This window comes from Ptiloglossa arizonensis, chromosome 2 (genome assembly GCF_051014685.1).
Source record: "Ptiloglossa arizonensis isolate GNS036 chromosome 2, iyPtiAriz1_principal, whole genome shotgun sequence".
In the NCBI taxonomy this organism is placed as follows: Eukaryota; Metazoa; Arthropoda; class Insecta; order Hymenoptera; family Colletidae; genus Ptiloglossa; species Ptiloglossa arizonensis.
The window spans coordinates 17,490,856-17,510,512 of NC_135049.1; the positions used below are offsets into that span (position 1 = coordinate 17,490,856).

Below are 19,657 nucleotides of genomic sequence, written 5' to 3' on the forward strand. Positions count from 1 at the left end.
AATTGCATAGTCACGTTCTACATAAATAATTTACCTGTTTTAAAACAAAATATTAAAGTATATTTTTAAAAAATGTACTTTTTCGGCAAAAATCTGGTAGCTGTATCTTCGTGCAAATTATACTATTATGATTTAAATAAAGATTTTACGTGAATTAATGAAATAAATCAGTACAAAGAGAGTTTTTTCGATACCAAAGGATTTGAATATTGTTTCAAAACGATAGGGCAAATTGAACGGTACAAAATCCTCATGTGAGGAAAAATCGATAAGCCATTTGCCATTTTGCAATTTGAAACTTTGTTTACAAAATATAAGTAGTTTTTATGTATAAATATCATGACACGTGTCTCGTATTGAGTGCATACATGTGAAGTTACGCGATCAGCTGGCTGGGGTATAAATAGCTTGTACTGGGACTCATATCAGTAAATTTTAATTGCTCGTATCTTGAAAACGAAGCCTCCGATTGCAAAATGATAAAGAAGATATTTCGGCTTGTGTCATCTTTTGGAACATCTTATGTACAGAGTGTCTGAAATAATTACTAAATAGAAGATACGAGGAATCAGGAAGGTTTTCTTTCATTATTTTTTATGTCGAATAGTATCACGAAAAAATTTGTTCTTACTTTTCAACGTCATTTTTTGTTTTCAAAATTTAATATTATATTTTTTATATGGTAATATAACAAAAAAATATTTAATAGGTTATGCAGAATATTTTAGTCTAAGGGTCGGCAAATTATGACCCGTAAAGGAAGAATGATATTTAAATGATTTTATGGCAGAATCACAGAGTAGTATTAATGTGGTGTAGCCATGTCCTTTCGCTTATATAGTATTGTTGTGGATATGGTTGCATTTTAATTTAAATATTCGGCATTACTTAGCTATATCTAGAAAAGGAACATTTTCAAAGATAAAATACTTGCAATCTTGTTACAAGTCAATGTTATCTGATAAACTTTTGCAATCGATTTTAGTGATGGGGAACACTATCTTTACACTCAGATAAAGAGTAAAAGAAAAAAAGTTTGTCAAAGAATTATATAGGTACTCCTCATTACCGCCGTAACTACACATCGGACTGATTAACGATTACGATTGAACTGGTACGTTAATTGCCATATATGTACCTACGTTGTAAACGATTAACCATCAATTTAGTTGTTAATAGTCAAGCATCTTTGACATTTAATTATGATTATCGCGATTATCATGAATTTCATTAATTGCGATTGTCACGATTATCACAAATTTAATCAATCGCGATTATTTCTGATGACTAAATTTTCAATCGCATCACTTAAAAAGTTGCAAATGTGCAACTTTGTTAAGAGCAACTGCCTAGGGCGTCGAGCCGCCATGTGACCACTGTGGTATTCAATGTCTCATCGTTAAATATTCTGACTTTATGTTACGTGAAAACGGACCTTTAGACAAGATTAAGCATCACACGCGTGCATCCGTGTACATGCCGTCGAACTCTGTTTCTTGATATTGAACATTTCATGTGAAAAATCGGACTCTACGATTTGTTTTGCTTATATCACTGAAACGAATCTGTGGTTTACAAATTGATAAAAGACTCTTTGATTCAGCTTGTCAGAAATTTTTATGTTTCAGCTTGTCCCATCGCTATAAAGACAACTTCATGTTATTGACTATGAATATTTGACGTTTCCGAATTATGTACATATCTCCATTACAGTTGCATTTAGAAGAGATGAAATTAATAATTAAGTGATTAAAATTAAAGAATTCAAGCGAGTAAGATAGACGTACAGTTAGATTATATAAATATAACATGTCATTTAAAACGGATATAATAGTCACTTGTGTTTGTTTAATTCACGATGGTACAACACACTCCTGTAAAGTCATTGGTAAACATACATACGCAGTTTGTTATAAATAATTCATTGAAAGTATTGATGACTTGAATTTGTAAATTCATAACTGCATGATAAATTCATGATATTCAAAATTATAACGTATGGCTGATATAATTTTTTATTCATAATTATTAAAAACTTTAAAACTTATGTATTTTAAACATATGGAAACGACGGTAATTTTGTACGAACGAAGTAATTTGACGCGAAATGCAAATGCAAATACCTTTAGGTATAATTCAAAATGAGAAAACCAATTCATCTTGGTCAAGGTAATTATGCTATTCTATAAAATTGTATAAAATTTTAGAAAGAATTCTCTAACAATATTTATAAATTCAATGATATGTAAGAAATATAAAACGTGTTTTAGGAAGGAAAGGCGAAAATGGTTTTTATCTTTATTATGCGGCACTTGTTTGATATATGCCACAAGAACATCTGTTCCTTTATTGATGCCAATTATAAGCAAAGAGAAACAATGGTCCAAACCGGATGTTGGAGTAATATTATCCAGTTTCTTCTGGGGTTATACACTAACACAAGTTGCTAGCGGTTATATTAGTGATAGGATTGGAGGGCAAAAAGTATTATGGATTTCAGCCATTGGATGGTCTACAACAACAATCTTTATGCCAGAAATAATAGAATTCTTTTCAAAAAGTGATACATCTGTATTATTAGTTGCTACAGTAAGAACAATAAATGGAGCATTTCAAGGTAGTGTTGCGAGATTAGTCAATTAAATAATTTAAAATAAAAATGTAGAAAAATATTTTATATATACATAAAAATTGTATATTCCAGGAATGCACTTTCCTAGTATGATTAGTTTGATAAGTCAACGATTGCATGAAACAGAAAGAGCTTCATTCTTTAGTTTATTGACATCAGGATCTGCTCTTGGTACATTACTCACAGGATCTCTAGGTTCCTACCTATTGGAAAATTATAACTGGATGACAGTTTTTGAGACTTTAGGTAACTAACTCCATAGAAAAATGTCATACTTATGTTATTCTTAACATTATATTTAATATTCAAAATTTGGTATAATATAATATATTAAATAGTATATAAAGGATATCCCTTTTAATATTATTACTCTAAATCTATATATAGCTTTTAGTGGTAATATACAAAACTCTTTGAATTATCACAGTCTTTAAGGTTTCAATATTATCATATTTTTTTAATGGAACTATATATTTTTATGTGAATTTTATTGTCACAATGTTGTAACTGATAAGAAAAGTTCAATGACCCAATAAGAACATTACTTATACATTTTTGAATGTGAAAGCCATAAGTAAACTAATTCTAATATATTTTCAAAAACAATAACACATACATTTTTTCTACTAATTTAATTATTAAAAATTCAGATACATTAATCTTTTACTTTGATACATTCTACAATGAAATGAACATCCCAAAGGTTAAAATACTTTAAGGTTGAAAATTTGACATACTGTATTTGTTGGAATATTTATGTGTACAGGATCTTAAATATATGGTCTCTTTGAAAAAGTTTTTATTCAAGATTCTATATATAGTTATGATCAATGTTGAATTTTATTGATGTCAGTTACAACACTATGTCAATAAAAATATACAATATAATACAAAAAAAAAATATTTCAAACAAATGTGCATGGCCTCAAGAGTAAACTTTCATTATTTTTGTCAATAATCTTTGAAAAGATTCAATAAAATAAATATTTATAACAATCGCTTTAAAAAGTAGCTGTTGGATAAAACTGTGCTATCAAAACTTTGGTATTTAAATAGCATGCTTCAGAAATTGTAGTAAAAATTTGAGTTATATGTACAAAGGACTTTTTAGTTTGTTATGTCATGCCAAATTTGTACGTTTTCGCTATTTTAAAATAATTGTGTGTATGTGTATTAAAATATATAGAGATCATACATAAACATATCAAAATTGTAATAAACTTTAACATTACAAACAATGCATTGTAATAATGTGTTTAATTACTAATATATGTTATTTAGAAGTAAAACAAATTATATGTATATAATTTTATTATTAACAAATTTATTGATATAGGAGGTTTAAGTGTGACATGGACACTCTTATTAAGTTACCATGCTCGACCATTTAAGGAAAGAGCAGCTTCTACTAAATTAACTACTAACTACACTTTACCTTGGTTGAAGCTCCTGAAAAAACCTCCATTCTGGTAATCATTATGCATGGTGCTAATTTAAGTTCAATTGTTAATGAATTAAAAAATTTCTTATACAAATATTTCTATGAAAACATACAAAAGATAAATTACATATTTCAGGTCATGTGTAATAGGCCATGCTTGTCAAAATAACTGTTTTTTTGTATTGTTATCATGGATGCCAACATATTTTCATGATACTTTTCCTGAAGTAAAGGTAATGATTATTAATAATAGTCTTATTATTCCATTAAAGTTTCTATTTAATTATATAAACTTCTAACACTATATATTTACTTTTATTTTATTTAGAGCTGGATTGTAAATATGGTGCCATGGTTGTCAATGTTACCTTGCACGTTTTTGGGCAAAGCTCTTTCAGAAAAAATAATAAAAGCAGGGTACTCTGTTACAGCAACACGTAAAATAATTGAAACCATATGTTTTGTTACTGAAATAATAAGTCTACTATTTCTAGGTATGTATGTAACATTGCAAAAAAATTAAGTAGAAAAATTAAATTTAAAATCATTTTAGCAAAAGTGGAAACATCTCAAGGTGCAATAATTTGTCTTGCATTTATAATTGGTGGATCAGGTTTTCATAACAATGCAATTGCTGTAAACCCTTCAGATCTTGCACCGAAACATTCTGGCAGTGTATTTGGACTAATGAATACTGTTGGTGCTATACCTGGTATGTAAAAAATACTGATATTTTTATTGTAGAAAATGGTTCTAATCATTTTTTTCAGGATTCCTTGGAGTATACTCTGCAGGACATATTCTACATGTAACACACAGCTGGCCTGTTGTCTTTATATTTATTGCTATAATTGATACATTAGGATGTATAGTATATTTACTATATGGTTCTGGTCAAGCAATTATATAAAATATTATCAAATAAATTTATTGTATAATATATTTACTATTTTGTTCTGTTCAAGTAATTATATAAAATAATATCGATAAATTCGTTGTTTTTTCGGTTTCCAGTAAATAAATTTTCGGTCTGAAATTATATTATAAAAATTATACAAATTTTAATAGTAGTTAAAGTAAAAAAGTATTAAATTATTTCATCAACATTGTAAGAAGTTTCAGGAATAAATAGAGATTTGTTGTGTTTTCATATTTTAAATAGTTCATTAAAATTTTTAAAAACTTTTATTTCTTTTGTATTTATTTATTTAATTGGAAAATTTTTATCACAAAAATTGTGAAAATAATATTAATAAAAGTAATATAAAATATCGATAACATTGATTAAAAAGAAAGTTATATTTAACGATGAAATTAATAGTTGATTTTTTAAATGCGGTATCTATGTAATTGCCTACTACATGATGGTGATAGACAATTGGTTGAAAAAGTTTTAAATGATGATTTTCTACCAATCATATGTTATTACGAGAAGGCAACTTCAAGTATGTTACGCCAAATATTAGAGTGCTTTTTCAATTGATAATAGATAAAAGAATAACCAATGCGATAGCTGGCACGTACAATTGTCGCTCACATGAGATCGTTGCCTTAACGTCGATTGGAGCGAATACCCGATGCCTTTTTTAACGCGAGCATGTGAACGGATCTCGAGACTCGAATTTTCGATTCGGAACATCTAGTGAGAATTAACATACGCAGCAGGGATAATTACAAAGGTGCAATTTTATTTTTAACTAAAGGATCGTGTGCTTGTTTACGCGAGATTTTTTATGAACGCGTGGTTTGTCCATCAACGTTCATCGCTTCACCCATCGTTCGGTCGCGCCTGCCTTTCTTGCCTGCTGCCGCGAATGTGGATACTTCACGGTGCGCTGTGCTGCTGCTGCCGCCGCCGCTGTGCGTTTGATGTGCTCACCACGGATGATCGCCCCCGAATTCTGACGAGATTTGCACATTCGTAAACGGTTTGGAATTGGTTCGTTATTGTGCCAGGCCCCGCCGTGATTGTCACTTGATAGCAACACCCGAGGCGCCAAAGCTATCCGCATCGGCGCTTTCTTCAGCCCAAGTGGTATCAATGTTGTCTGGCAATGGTGTGTAAGGAGAACGTGGTATCATGGTTTGGGAATCTGTCCAGGTAATAGAATTATCATTAGTTTCTTTTTTGGTTACTGCCATATATTCCTTTCTTCATGATAAAATATGTGATAATTCTCATGTTCTCGACTTGCTGTTACGTTTTTCACCGTGACCTCCTCATCCTTCTTACCAAATTTCGAGCTAACCAAAAAGAACATCCCATTGCGATCTTATCTTAACTTTTTGTGTCAGAAACAATTGTGCATATATTAATAATTCGAAAATTACGTAGATATTATTTTACACTGATATTTAATTTACTTTATTGCTTATGCGTGATTATTTTATTTGTTATACAGGAATACCATGTATGGTAGCAACTATGTTTGCTTGCAATTTCTTATATACTTGAAATGTAACAATAAATTAATAAATATGTCATTTATATATTTTTGTTTAGAGATATAAAACATGAGATGTACACTACTGTTATTTATAGCAATATCAGTACTCTTTACAGTGTTTATTATAAATTCATTTTATCGTAGCATTCAAAAGTATACTTTTTAAAATTTCTAAAATGCGTACTGTTGAAGTAAAATGTATATTGTTTTAGTAAGAACTGCATATATAAACCATAATTTGATTCTTACATGGATGTAGTTCCAATTATTTTAGTTATCATATAATCAATATTTCATTGTATTCATTTTAAAAGTATTTTAAATATATATTTAAAAATTTCACAAACAAAATATATGTGTGTACATAGTATGTCTGGTTTAAGTATATATAAGCAATTATGTTTGAAACTATTGAAGGTATAAAATAGTTGCCCACATAAAAGTTGTTTGATTATAAGAAATATAACATTGGACTTGAAGTTTTGGTAAGATTATTATTTGCAGAGATTTTAATGTCATCTTTCTTTCTTTACATGGAACCATATATTTTTGTTACACTCACCATATTGTATATTCTGAGATATATTTTATGAAATTGATTCATCATAAACTACAGTTTTGATTTATCATTGATTAGGTATTTCCATAACTATTGGCAATTCTCATAATATTAAGTTCAGCTATTCTTTTCTTCTTATAATAGATAAAATTATTATGTTACCTTAAAGATAAACATCAATATTTCTCTGCATGTTTTTAGTAACTATTAAATATGATATAAAATCATCTTTTGAATATCAGCACAATATCTTATAAAACTATAAATAAGGATTATAAATGTATACAAGACAATAACAAGCAAAATCTTAAATAGTAACAAAAAGACTTGCAGTGAATATGTAATAAAAGAAACCTTGTTATATTACATTTCTTATATATGTAGTTATGCAAACAGCAATAATTGCAACTACAGAATACTCCTTATTAATAATTAGTTTTGTTATGTTTATATTATAGCAGTTTGATTCTAAGCCAGTAAAAACACAAACAAAACTTTATACATCAATTCTGTTGTTTCCTTATTATAAATTGAAAATCTTGCTGAAAATTAATATTTATCATCAATATTTATGGGTTTATTTAATAAATCATTAATCAAAACTATATTTTAATTTTCTTATTTAATATATTTTAGAATGCACTATAAATTGAGCATAATAAAAGTATAGATATTATTTAAAACAAAAAAGATGACATTGAAACTTCATTGAAAAATAATAAATTCACAAACAATAAGATTTTAAACATGTACATTATTATTATCAGTGTATTTACAAGTCTTATGTGCAATAACAGTAATTAATTATTGCAACTCTATTTAATTACTAATTAGTAACAGTAGACAAAAATATTAATTTTTATTACAATACTACTCTGTTAATTTTTGTAAACAATTATGTTTATTTTATAATAATGATGTCCATTTATAGTTTACAGTATTTAATATTTAATATTCCAAATGTAATATTTTTATATTAATAATGTATAAGTGTTATTTGTATACCTTTAATAGAAATTTTTATTTTTACTAAAAGTTTTTACAGCATTAATGAAGTATCTTTATAATATATTCTACATTCATATAAATCTTTATTTGTGTGCAGTTATAAACGTATCGATGTCATGTGCACGTTATTAAACATGTGCCTGCCATTTGAAGCACGATACCTTGGCACTTGTGTCGAGGATATTGGTAAGCGAGATTACAATGATCTTCGTGATACGGAACATCATGCAAACAGTGCCTCTGATCTTGCTGAGCTGACGACTTTAGGAGTGGCAGATAAACGTACACGAAGAAAACTTGCTCTTTACATGGCATTATTACATTCTTGTAATTATGCATGTGCTGTAATCTTGTATAAGAATCTGTCAAATTTTGATTATCAAGAGATTTCTAACCTATTAAATGGGACCACCTTCACACCGGATGACCAACCTTTAGAAGAACTGCTCTTATTGTATACAATGGCTTTAAATCACCCAGCGTTTACATATGAGCAGAAGAGTGTCTTCGGTAACATTTATATAAAACTTCAAGAAGAGGAAGCTCGTTTGAATCTTTCAAAGTCAAATTCATCCTATAAACAGACTCAAGTATATACAAATTTTTATGTTCATTATAATTATTTTAGGCAATGAATGACACAATTTTTAAGTTCTTTCTTTATTCGTATACAAATATATTTTGTTTTTAAACTCAAAATTTGAAATATATTACCATAAGTTTAGCTAAATATAAAATTTAATTAATGTAAATTATATATGTTATACAAAATTAATTTTGTGTTTATTTTATTAATATATCTATTTAATAACAGGGTTGCACACCGTGTATGAATACAAATGAAAGGTTAATGGATACTGAAATGCAAGGTAGTTGTTTGATGGCACCTCCTCCAATGCAGACTTATCATGGTAATTTATAATGTTTTATATGTAATATATGCATAATGTATTTACTGTTTAATTATTCACCAGAAATTAAAGACCTGCATTTGTATCTTTGTATATACAGGTTAATTCATTATTGGTGATATAACCAGAAAGTAGGTGATTCTGTTTGAAAAAGTAAGTGAATAGTGTAAAACAAAGGTTTTGCAACTGAGTCTTTGTTGTTGAGAAAAATAATTTTGAAAACTCCTTGAGTAAACGGAAATTTGACTAAAAGTCAATATTTAACAAGTGTGTTAAATCTTAGCAGACTCTGTCTCACCTGTTTATGTTTACAAATGACATTTTTCAGATTACTATGAACCTGTAGTTGAAATATTGGAAAATTCAAGGTGAAGATCATACTAGCTTCCGAATAGTTAAAGATACAGAATATGCTATAAAACATGCATGATGATTTACTTCGTAGAGAATATTTATGTGTAAAATAACACGGACAACAGTTTTGACAATTCCTGCATTAATAAATCTTCATGTAAAGTAAATGTTTTAATTTCATATATAAATCTATTTTAAAAAGGTTCAAAACGAAGGATCACTTGCAAAAACACTATTCTGCACTTTTTACTTAGCTTCTATTACCAATAATGGGTCACTCTTTATATTAGATGTATCTATACATTGATAATTATTAATATTTTTCTTATATTATTTACAGGAGAAATGGCAATGAGAAATAATACCATGGTAACTGGAGTTCCCCCTGGTCTTTCTATGCCTCCGCCTGGATTATGTTTATCAGCACCGGAGCAAATGCCAATAGGATCGGGTGGTGGAACACCATACCTTCATCTTGGCTTCTCATCTGTAAATCACATGCCACCATGGACAGGTCAGGTTATGATGGGGAATCAACTGATGTATCACACTGGCGATATGTTGGCTTATCCACCTTCCCCCTTAGTCAGCCGTCAATCATCGCCATCCCAGTCTCGATCTCCTAGTCGCAGTAATTCCCCAATGGGCCGCAGGAATAACACAATGCCGCGTACTTCTTCACAAGTGACTCAATCTACTTCAAACACCTTAACAACGTCAACGAGTGCCTCTAACAGTCAGACAAGCATTGCCAGTTCAAATGCCAATTCTCTTCCTCCACTCCCTGCACTTGGTACGAGCAGGAGTCATCCTGGCCAACCTCCATTGCTTCCATCACGCTCTGTTCCTTTACCTATCAGCAGTTCCACAACTTTCTCACGGCATAATAGTATAGAGAATACTCCTTCTACCTTAATTCCGGCAGCACCACAATCTAAACAACCACCACCACCACCACGATTGCGGTCTTTAACTTCTGGTGACTCTTTACGAGAAACACTAGGGAAGGAAATGCCAAATTTCAAAGGCAACTTGCAGAATCTTTCACTCGACGAGGTAAAATAATAAAGTTCTAAAGATAATTTAAGTTTATTATAAACGTAATTTATATTGTACATAAATTCAATTTTTAGTAGAATATTTTGTAACTATATCGAACTTAATATTATACAATACCTTATAATAATTATATTACTTACTATATACTAAATACAGATTCGGAGGATGAGCGATGAAGATTTGAGAGAAATAGGATTAACACCAAATGCAGTAGGGCAACTACGAAGTATAGTTAAGAGTCAAACAACTAATGGTTTAAATCAAATTAGTAGCGACAAAAAGTTGGACAATACTACTAGCACGGCTCATACAGTTGTAGATTCAATTGAAAACGAGGTAATCATTAAGTACTTTATATTTGATATATATTGATATGCGTTTTATTTGTTAAATATTATAAAGATAAGAAATTCTATGTTAAATAATTATTTTTTAGGCTATACCGGGGATGGAGATGTTAAATGATAATGGAAATCAAAGCAGTAAGTCAATGCCATTACAGGAACAGCATCCAGCGATGCATCATCATCATAATCATGCAGCTACTCCTAATTTACGGCGATATCCTACTATGCCACCATTAGATCCAGCGCAAATACAAATGTATCCTGCACCACCACCGATGTACGCTGCACAGAACGCACCATGTTATGCCTGTCTCACATTACCTGTTGGGGTACAAAATCGGTATCCAAGGTAAGCAGAAAGAAAGTGAACACTTGAAAGTATTCGTTGAAATCAACTGAACTGATATAATTTTGATAAATTTTAGGTGCAATGCTCAACATGTATATTGTTTGACGCAATTTCAAGCCTTGAGGTTAGATCCAGAGAGCAGTAGGCACTGTTCACAAAGCAGTAGTTCCGATAGTACTGGTAGCAGATCTCCCCCGGAAACTCCTCCGGCAGCACCGTGGGTGAGCGGAAGCGAGAGCAATGCGCCGCCAGTTACTGATCACCTTAACTCTGCATCGGTACATTCTACAAGTGCAGTGTCACATCCAACACCTCAACAGCCTATACAATCGGGCCCGGAAAGGCAACGTACTAGAAGAAATCAGGCGCATGTAATGCGTCATAAAAATCAAATGGTGAACGGCGGTGGAGCACCGAATTTATCACAATGTGTTTCCTTTCCCGCACCACCGTCGCAGTCGCAGGTCACGTATCTGCCGCATGGTCATTTTTCGACTTTGAGACCGAGTAGTGGTATTTATTCTAACTTCTCACATGGACCGTATGCAAGGCCAGCTTATCCGACCACGTATCAACCGAACGGTGAAATGATGTACCAGTATCCTGGACATCCATCTTCAGGGGGAACACCCCCACCGCCACCGAACGCTGCCGCGCCACCCGTACAGGCACCATACATGCCACCTACTCCGGTTGTTACGTACGCACCAGCTGCCGTCCCACCAACGAAAATTTCTTGTTACAATTGTGGCAGTAGCAATCATCTCGCAGTCGATTGTAAAGATCAAACAATGGAGGACCTTACCAAAAAAGGTAATTTTTTACATTTTTAGTTAGCAATGACCAATTGCAACGCATATTAATTCTCTCCTTCATTTTTAATTATATATTAGGCCAAGAGAAACGTATACTATATTTAACATGTTCAATGTAGTACGGGGTATATACGCTCCGTATCCTATTTTTCATATAAGTTATATTTCATTGAATCTTGGTTACGTGCTAAGACGCATAGCATTTCGACGATAATTGAAAAATCACAGTCCATTTGTTTCGTATCGGCAAGTATAAAAATCCAATTTAGTTACCTATGAAGTATGGCCCGATTAGTAATAAGCAGTTTGCAAAACGATATACCCGTATATACGCATATATATATATATAATTATGTAAAATGTGTATACACACAATATTATATATATAATTATAAGAAAAGGTTACTACATTGTACAACAGTTGTTTTTGTTTGGAATCCAATGAAATTGTTTGAATTTTTGTCGCTTTCTTTTTTTCGTAAAAAATTAACAATACCTTTAATTACAGCTCAGTATCGCCTAGACTACAGCATAATGAAACAACCTGGAGAGTGCCCAAGTTCTGACAAGTGATCCCCTGCCACGGACCACCCAGCAATTTACCATTATCGTCACTACCATAATTACTGTTACCATCACTGTCATTATCATTCCCATTGCCACTATTACCATGACCCCACCACAGCAATACAACCTAAGGACCGTTCAAAAGATGACTGCTATCGCTCCTTGTGCAAGTTTTCGGTGATTTTTGTAGACATCCCTTATATTCAGGACGACGATTTTTTAACAGAGGATGTTTCGCGATTCACGGTACCAGGTATACTTTTTACAAGTTCTTATTTATGATAGTAATTATTCTTAACTATGATTGTAAAAAGATGTAGCATCGTGTACAAAGAGAAAACAACTAAAAGAAGCGTAACGCAGAATCCAATGTTCTGATCTATGTTGTTAGAATACATTTTGAACGATTTGTGTTAGGCATTGACTCGCGTCTTTCCAACAATACCTATGGGCTACTTACCCCCCACGCCATTTTTCCCTATTTCTCTAGTAACTAGCCATAAACGAAATGCAAAGAAAAAACAAAACAACGCATTGTGCTCTGATTAGGTAAAACTACCACGTTTGACTATATTTATCATTGATACCTTTACTTCTACTAGTATGTCTACTACTACTATTACTACTATTACTATTAAACTATTACTATTACTTCTATTATCGCTACTGCGCCACGACGTTTTTATGTATATATATTTTCTCAATTCTTACGTGCGCAATGTTTGAACGAATGCGTAAAAAAAAAAAAAAAAAATAACGAATGGTGAGGACGAAATAAGTGGAAAAATATAATGTGAAAAAATGAAGAGTGAATGTACACACGAACGCGAGAGAGAAAGAAAGAAAGAAAGAAAGGAAGGAAGAAAGAATGAGAGAACAACAAACCATAAGTGTTCGATCATCTAGCTGCCGTTGCGCTCCTGTGTGTATAAAACTATGAATATACGCCGCTCACCACTCATTTATTAATTTATGGATAGTTAGCTAAGTAACAATAACTCTCATCCTATTTATATGAATAGTCACGCAATCACGTGCAACTTAAGCAATTTTATACGACTTTTATTGATCGCCCGTCTTTTTTAAGTGTAAGCAGTGCGTTACATGCGTTTAGAATCTTCTTAGTAGTTAATGAAAAAAAGGAAAGAATTAACGATTCTTCGAATATGTGCTAGTGTTTAGGTGTGAGTGGAGTGGCAATCTACGTTGTGCGCTCGCCTTGTCAACACGTTGCTACTACATTTAAACCAATTCTTAATTAAAAGGAAAAAAAAAAAACACCATTAGTGAGTGTTACTATAATTCTATTAAAGTGCATAATTTGGCAAATTTTTGACTAGCCCCTGTAACTACGATGGTTTGTACTTTTTACTTGTAAGGCTCTCATACTATGCACCTGATCTATGTGAAGTAGGTCTTAGGTACCTAATAGTAAGGAATGAAAAGCTACAGAAGTGAACAAGAGTGAATATGTGTGACTTTGAATACGTATGCATTTAAAAACTTCCCTTCGATAATTTCTTGATATAAAGTTTCTCAGGTGTTTCTTTTGGTTGGTATCAAAATCTTTTGGCAGCTAGTCAGTAGCTACGGAGCGAAAATTTTGAAGGAAATTAATTAATGTATTAGTGTCAGTGTCTTGCAAGGATGAAAGTTTGACTGTGGTATCTAAAGTCAGAATCGCTGATTTTCATATACCCCCGATATAAATTCGTTACGATGATATTATTTTCCATACATTACTTTTTATATGCGAAAGATGTTTCTTAAATGCTTTCTAAACAACGTTGAAACCTTTCAAATTCCAAAGAAAGCCAAAAATTAATTATTTATCGATTGATTACTAAATTATGTGTAGATTAAAAAAATTTAACAAAAAATATTGTAGATCAGTTTTAAGTTGTTACAATTTAAGACGCCATTCTCGGTAATATGTTAGTCAAACTTTTGTCAATTGTTTTGTAAGAAATTTAGTAATGTAATTACAGAAACCTGGTTTAATGCTAGGTGACATTTAGCGAAATGTGCCATTTTTGTACCTAGTGTCTTTATGCCGGTCTATGGAAAAAAAAAGAAAACGATGGTTGATATTTACGTTACGGTTACCATTAGTGAATAATCAATTTTTTCTTTTTTTTTTTTTTTTCTCTTTTAAACTACCTGAGAAAAGTTTCGATGTGGCTGTGACCGATAAGAAGTTCGTGAAATTTATATCGAAGCTGTAAACGAGAACACTTATTCAACTTCACGATAAAAGTAACTTTTTTGGCATTCACGACGCCGCACTCTGTCCTCGAATTAGTGTTCATAATGTGTGGCAGAGTTCGCCTAAGTAAAGTTTACAAAACAAAAGCCTCGTTTATGTCGCGTCATAAATGTAGATGTGTTGCTTGACAAGAGCGAAAGAATATCACAATGGTTTTTGTGGATTTGTACGTGCTTCAATGATGAAACAAAGGAGTCTGACTTTATGGCATAAACGAATTAATAAAAAAGTTTGTAATTGTTTCATTCGAATTTCTCTGACGAATTCGATATACGCGGGCAAAGATTAAGGTCCTCGTTTGTAAGCGAATTTGTTTTCCGAAATTAAACATAATTAATCGGCCATGTTTCTTTGACGTAATTTCCGATAACTTTGTACAATAAGTTATATAAAAAGGAAATTGTATCACTTTGCCAGGCAGTAACAAATCATTGTTGACCAAGCGATATCGTGATGTTGTAGTCACGATTAGTCGTATTATCAGAAGCAATAGTAATTATTAAAAAATGCGCCACTTTATTGCTGTTTACCAACTGTTGACATTAATGGTCAAGGAGTATGTTTCGCTGTAGTATCATTGGCAATAAAATGAACGCGATATTTCTTGTCATAACTATTAAGCAATATTTCCTAGAGTAACTTCAATATAGGTTTTTCAGAGAAATATTATTGTATAGTATTAATGTTGTAAGCAGCAATAAGGCAGTTCCATATTTTCGTTGTTGATCAGCAATTGTATATAAACGAAAGTCGCGTAATATGGCTTTAGCAATAATGTCGTATCTAATGACACAGCACGTTATACGAATGTTATTTAAACGGGAAAAAAATCTGTTCTGATATATCGAGGCAAAGAATAAGTTGTTTTCTTTGCATCGATTACATTCACTTCATTGCATTTCGTAAATTTAATAAGTTCCCTTCGCGTGTAATTTGATATCTCGTGGTAACGCACTTTTCAAATTTACGTTCACACGTTAATAATTTTATCATCGACGATACATATATTGTTTTTTTTTTTTTTAAACTATCCGTTACGAAACATCGAGAAATCATTTTCATTGGCTGCAGCATTGCAAAAGTGCTTTCGGCTGGAATTTGAGACTCCTTTGTTTAATAAATACCATACGCATTTAAGTTAGTGAAATGGAAAACCGGGGTCAGAAAGGAAACGATAAGAAAGTTGTGTTCGATGCAATTGATACGTTGCGTTATTATGAAGTTCGACAAAAGTTCAAATGCTCTTGATCAAATCAGTATTATACTTAAAAGAATCAAAAAATCAAAGAACCATATCACTTGAACGGAAGCCGTAGAACAGGAACGTGAGAGATTAATAGTAGTAATAATTATAATGAAATGATAATATTGATATTAATTATAGTAATAATAGTAATGATAATATTATATATTCGTCACACACACAAAAAAAAAAAAAAAAAAAGAAAGAAATAGAGATGTAAAATTTCTGGAAAGATTGAAAATCATCAACGCGAGCGAAGGTCGATCTTCTTCGGGACGGTGTCGACGATTATGATAAGAACGAAGAGAAAATGACTCGGGGTGTTACCGTAGATACATTTTATCGCGTAACTTTGGTTGTTTCCACGATTATTGTTTCGTAATTCAATTACTAGTTCTTAGTAATAATTGTTTCCGTTACTAATCTCTATTAGCACTACTAGCTGCCGTTTTCTTTTTCAAGTTCAATTTGTTCTTTCTCGCTTCAATTAGAACGGTTCGCGTTTCTTTCTACGTCTCTGTCCAAATTTATCGAGACGATCGAATTCGTATAAGAATAACCGTAAAAAATCTTTCATCGTGAAGACATTCGATTAGCATCTTGAAAGTTCCGTGGGGGTTTTTTGCTTATTTGAAACCGACGCGACGTATACGTTTAACGTCGCGACGAAAACTGTACAATTGTGATTAAGAAACAAAACAAAAAAAAAAAAAAGAAACTTTCTCGACATTTTTACATCTCTAATACTAACGAGCGAGATCGATTCTCGAGAGAGGAAAGATAAAAAAAAAAAATAAACAAACTAAATTATAAAAAAGCGAGGAAAGCACAGGATCTAAGAGAGAGCTAGAGCTACTACGGTGTATCTCCTTTTTTCCAAACGTTTTTGGACATACAGGGGTGTAATTGGGCAGCGATTAGGATTGTACAGAAAACGTTAACAGTAAACAACGGAAAGAAACAAAAAAAAAAAGTCTATAACGAAATAATATTATATAGACACATACATATACACACACATACAGACACAGGCACACCTGTGTGCAAAACGGAACACGCAGATATACATGCATACGCAGCCACTTATCGAGATACCGTCGGCATAGTGACTTAAAAGCGCTTACAATTACGATATACATACAATTTGCTGCGTTCTGGCGAGCAGAGCTCGCTTTACAGTAATAACGTTTGCACGAGGCGACCGTCAATTCGGCAGGGGGCTTGCCGATAATCGCGACTCACGAAGACAATACGTGCTTTGGATGAGATGGAAGATAACTGTATAAAATGATTTAAAAAATAAAAAACAAAAAAAAAAAATGAGAAAAAAAAATAGAACGGAACGCAAGGCGCGAACGGAACGTGAGGCGAGTTTCCGTTCCAATGTGAAACGGAAAGGCGAAGGAGAAAGAGGGAGAGAGAGAGAGAGAGAGAACATCGTTTCTCGAGAGGAGAAATGAAAAAAAAAAAAATAAAAAAAAATAAAAAAAAAAACTTTTCAAAAGTGAATCAAGCGTCGGGGGAGCGCGCGCGAAGGCGATTAAATGTATGATGAGTGTCACTACGATTATTCTCAAAGTATGAATAGGGGAAAAAAAAACAAAAAAAATTTTTAGAATGCATTTTGTGCGAAATGAAATCTATTCGGTTTTTTTTGTAGACGGTCACTTATGCGTGAGGATCGCGTCTCTCGTCACGATGACGAGATAGTGTTATCGTGGGGCACGGGGAATGCAACAGGAGAATACGAAACAAAATAAAATATAAAAAAAAAAAATGCGAAAACCGAAAAAAAAAAAATCTGTACGACAGTTTGTGCTACTTTACGTCGTGTACATACGAAAACGGTGCGTAAGGAAATGTATGTATGATACATAAGTATGTATGAGGGACAGTGTGTTAGGGGAAAGAAGAAAAATTTACATAACAAATATGTGATGTGTATATACACACTATATATATATATATGTATGTATATATATGTATGTATATATATATATATATGTATGTATATATATATATATGTATGTATATATATATTATATTATATATTGTATATATATTATATATCATACTATATACATAATATATATATTATATATATAAATATATATATATATGTATATTTACGAAAATATTGAGATATATTTGTAAATTCTGTTATCTGAATGCATTATAAATATTTTAACCTCCTGTAATGAAATATTTAATAAAAAACGTTACCAACCAAATCGTCTACACTTTTCGTCGGTGTGTTTAGGACATGTGCATATTATAGAAATGTACATTTTTTACGTGCGATAGTACGATGAAAAACTGCAAATGGCACACGTTTTTCTGGAGTAATTGTGATTACTTTAAGATATTGTTGATGTTATTATCAGGGTTTACGGATCTGTAAATTTTATGTACAGTGACATTTTGTCCTATTTTTGTTAAAGTATTGTATATTATTCTTTTATATATATACTTCACGGAAGTTCTATGTAGTATTAAGAAGTTCTATGTAATACATAGTCACGAGCAAGAACTTTTCCACGAAGGGAGGGTTTTGAAGGGACTGAAACTTTTTCATAGACTTAACGAAAAGGTCTAGTACAGGCATGTCAAACTCGATTTGCATTTCGCTACTTATTTCGCGGGCTGCGAATCTGTAATCATTTTGCAACGGTAAAAGGAACAAGGAATTTTTCAATCGTATCGAAACCAGTCATTGCATTCATCGTATCGCGAGCAAACGCATTCAGGATTGGAAAGAATAACAATAATTTTTACACATAAATAAGCTGAGAGATACGTTTATTTATAAAAACGCATTGCTGGCTGGAGAAAAATATTTTTCTCTTACGTGACATTATTTCATTTTTCTTTTTTTTTTTTAAGAACATTTGACACCGTTTTGCAGACATCGGAACGTTAAAGTTTTTATACCAAATTACGAATCGATTTTCAAAACTGAGGAAAGGTATTGTTCTTTATCATCGAAGAAAGCTTTTTATACAATCGTGTACACAAAAACATAAACATCACGCGAGTGACAAAAACTTCTTGTAACGAAGCAAAATTAAAAAAAAAAATAAAAACAAAAATGGAAGTTCGAGCTGGCCGCAAAACGTAAAAAAATCGGGCCGCACGCGGCCCGCGAACCGCGTGTTTGACATGTCTGGTCTAGTATATTGTATCTGCCGGGCCATCAATAGATATTATATATTATTTGCTGTAAACAAAACTTATAATAATTTGTATTAGCAAATATGAATTGTATTGTATAAAATAAGTTAAATGTATTTTCTGATGTGGATTAAACTAATCAAATACTCCGTATAGTAATTGCCAATTAACGAACTGTTCCACTTCATTTTTGTGATCTTCTTATCCGTTATTTTGGAAAACTTTTCGTACATTTTTTTACATAAAATCCGATGGCGGGGCATCCAACAAGTGATGTTAAAATTGTTTCGAACTCGAATTTCTCAATTACGTTTGTTGAACGAGCAGTGTACAAATATTGGCCGAGGATACCGCGATCATGTTAATATTTACCACAAAATTTCATTAACAAGTATTGTCGAATCGAGTATAGTGAATGCAATCGATCCACAAGACTTCCGTTATGTAAGACTGCATGTATGGCACAAAGTGAGCAACACAGATACCGC

General features: G+C 31.8%; 2 protein-coding genes across 3 annotated transcripts; both read left to right on the plus strand.

The window, feature by feature from the left end:
* The first annotated feature begins 429 nt into the window (after window positions 1-429).
* Window positions 430-5,105, plus strand: Mfs18 (major facilitator superfamily transporter 18). The gene is made up of 8 exons (XM_076327389.1): window positions 430-2,169; window positions 2,271-2,617; window positions 2,705-2,878; window positions 3,969-4,101; window positions 4,210-4,306; window positions 4,402-4,567; window positions 4,627-4,785; window positions 4,844-5,105. The coding sequence occupies exons 1-8, from the start codon at window positions 2,108-2,110 to the stop codon at window positions 4,981-4,983; spliced, it is 1,278 nt and encodes a 425-aa protein (XP_076183504.1). The 5' UTR covers window positions 430-2,107; the 3' UTR covers window positions 4,984-5,105.
* A 523-nt stretch (window positions 5,106-5,628) lies between these two features.
* Window positions 5,629-17,927, plus strand: LOC143143142 (uncharacterized). 2 transcript variants are annotated; one of them, XM_076304085.1, is made up of 9 exons: window positions 5,629-5,752; window positions 6,030-6,174; window positions 8,185-8,677; window positions 8,902-8,998; window positions 9,693-10,408; window positions 10,568-10,747; window positions 10,848-11,107; window positions 11,184-11,920; window positions 12,431-17,927. In XM_076304085.1, the coding sequence occupies exons 2-9, from the start codon at window positions 6,128-6,130 to the stop codon at window positions 12,493-12,495; spliced, it is 2,595 nt and encodes an 864-aa protein (XP_076160200.1). In that variant the 5' UTR covers window positions 5,629-5,752; window positions 6,030-6,127; the 3' UTR covers window positions 12,496-17,927. The 2 variants fall into 2 exon arrangements, with proteins under 2 accessions (XP_076160200.1, XP_076160201.1); XM_076304086.1 differs by having other exon boundaries at window positions 5,650-6,174; window positions 10,848-10,893; window positions 10,996-11,107.
* Window positions 17,928-19,657: the final 1,730 nt, after the last annotated feature.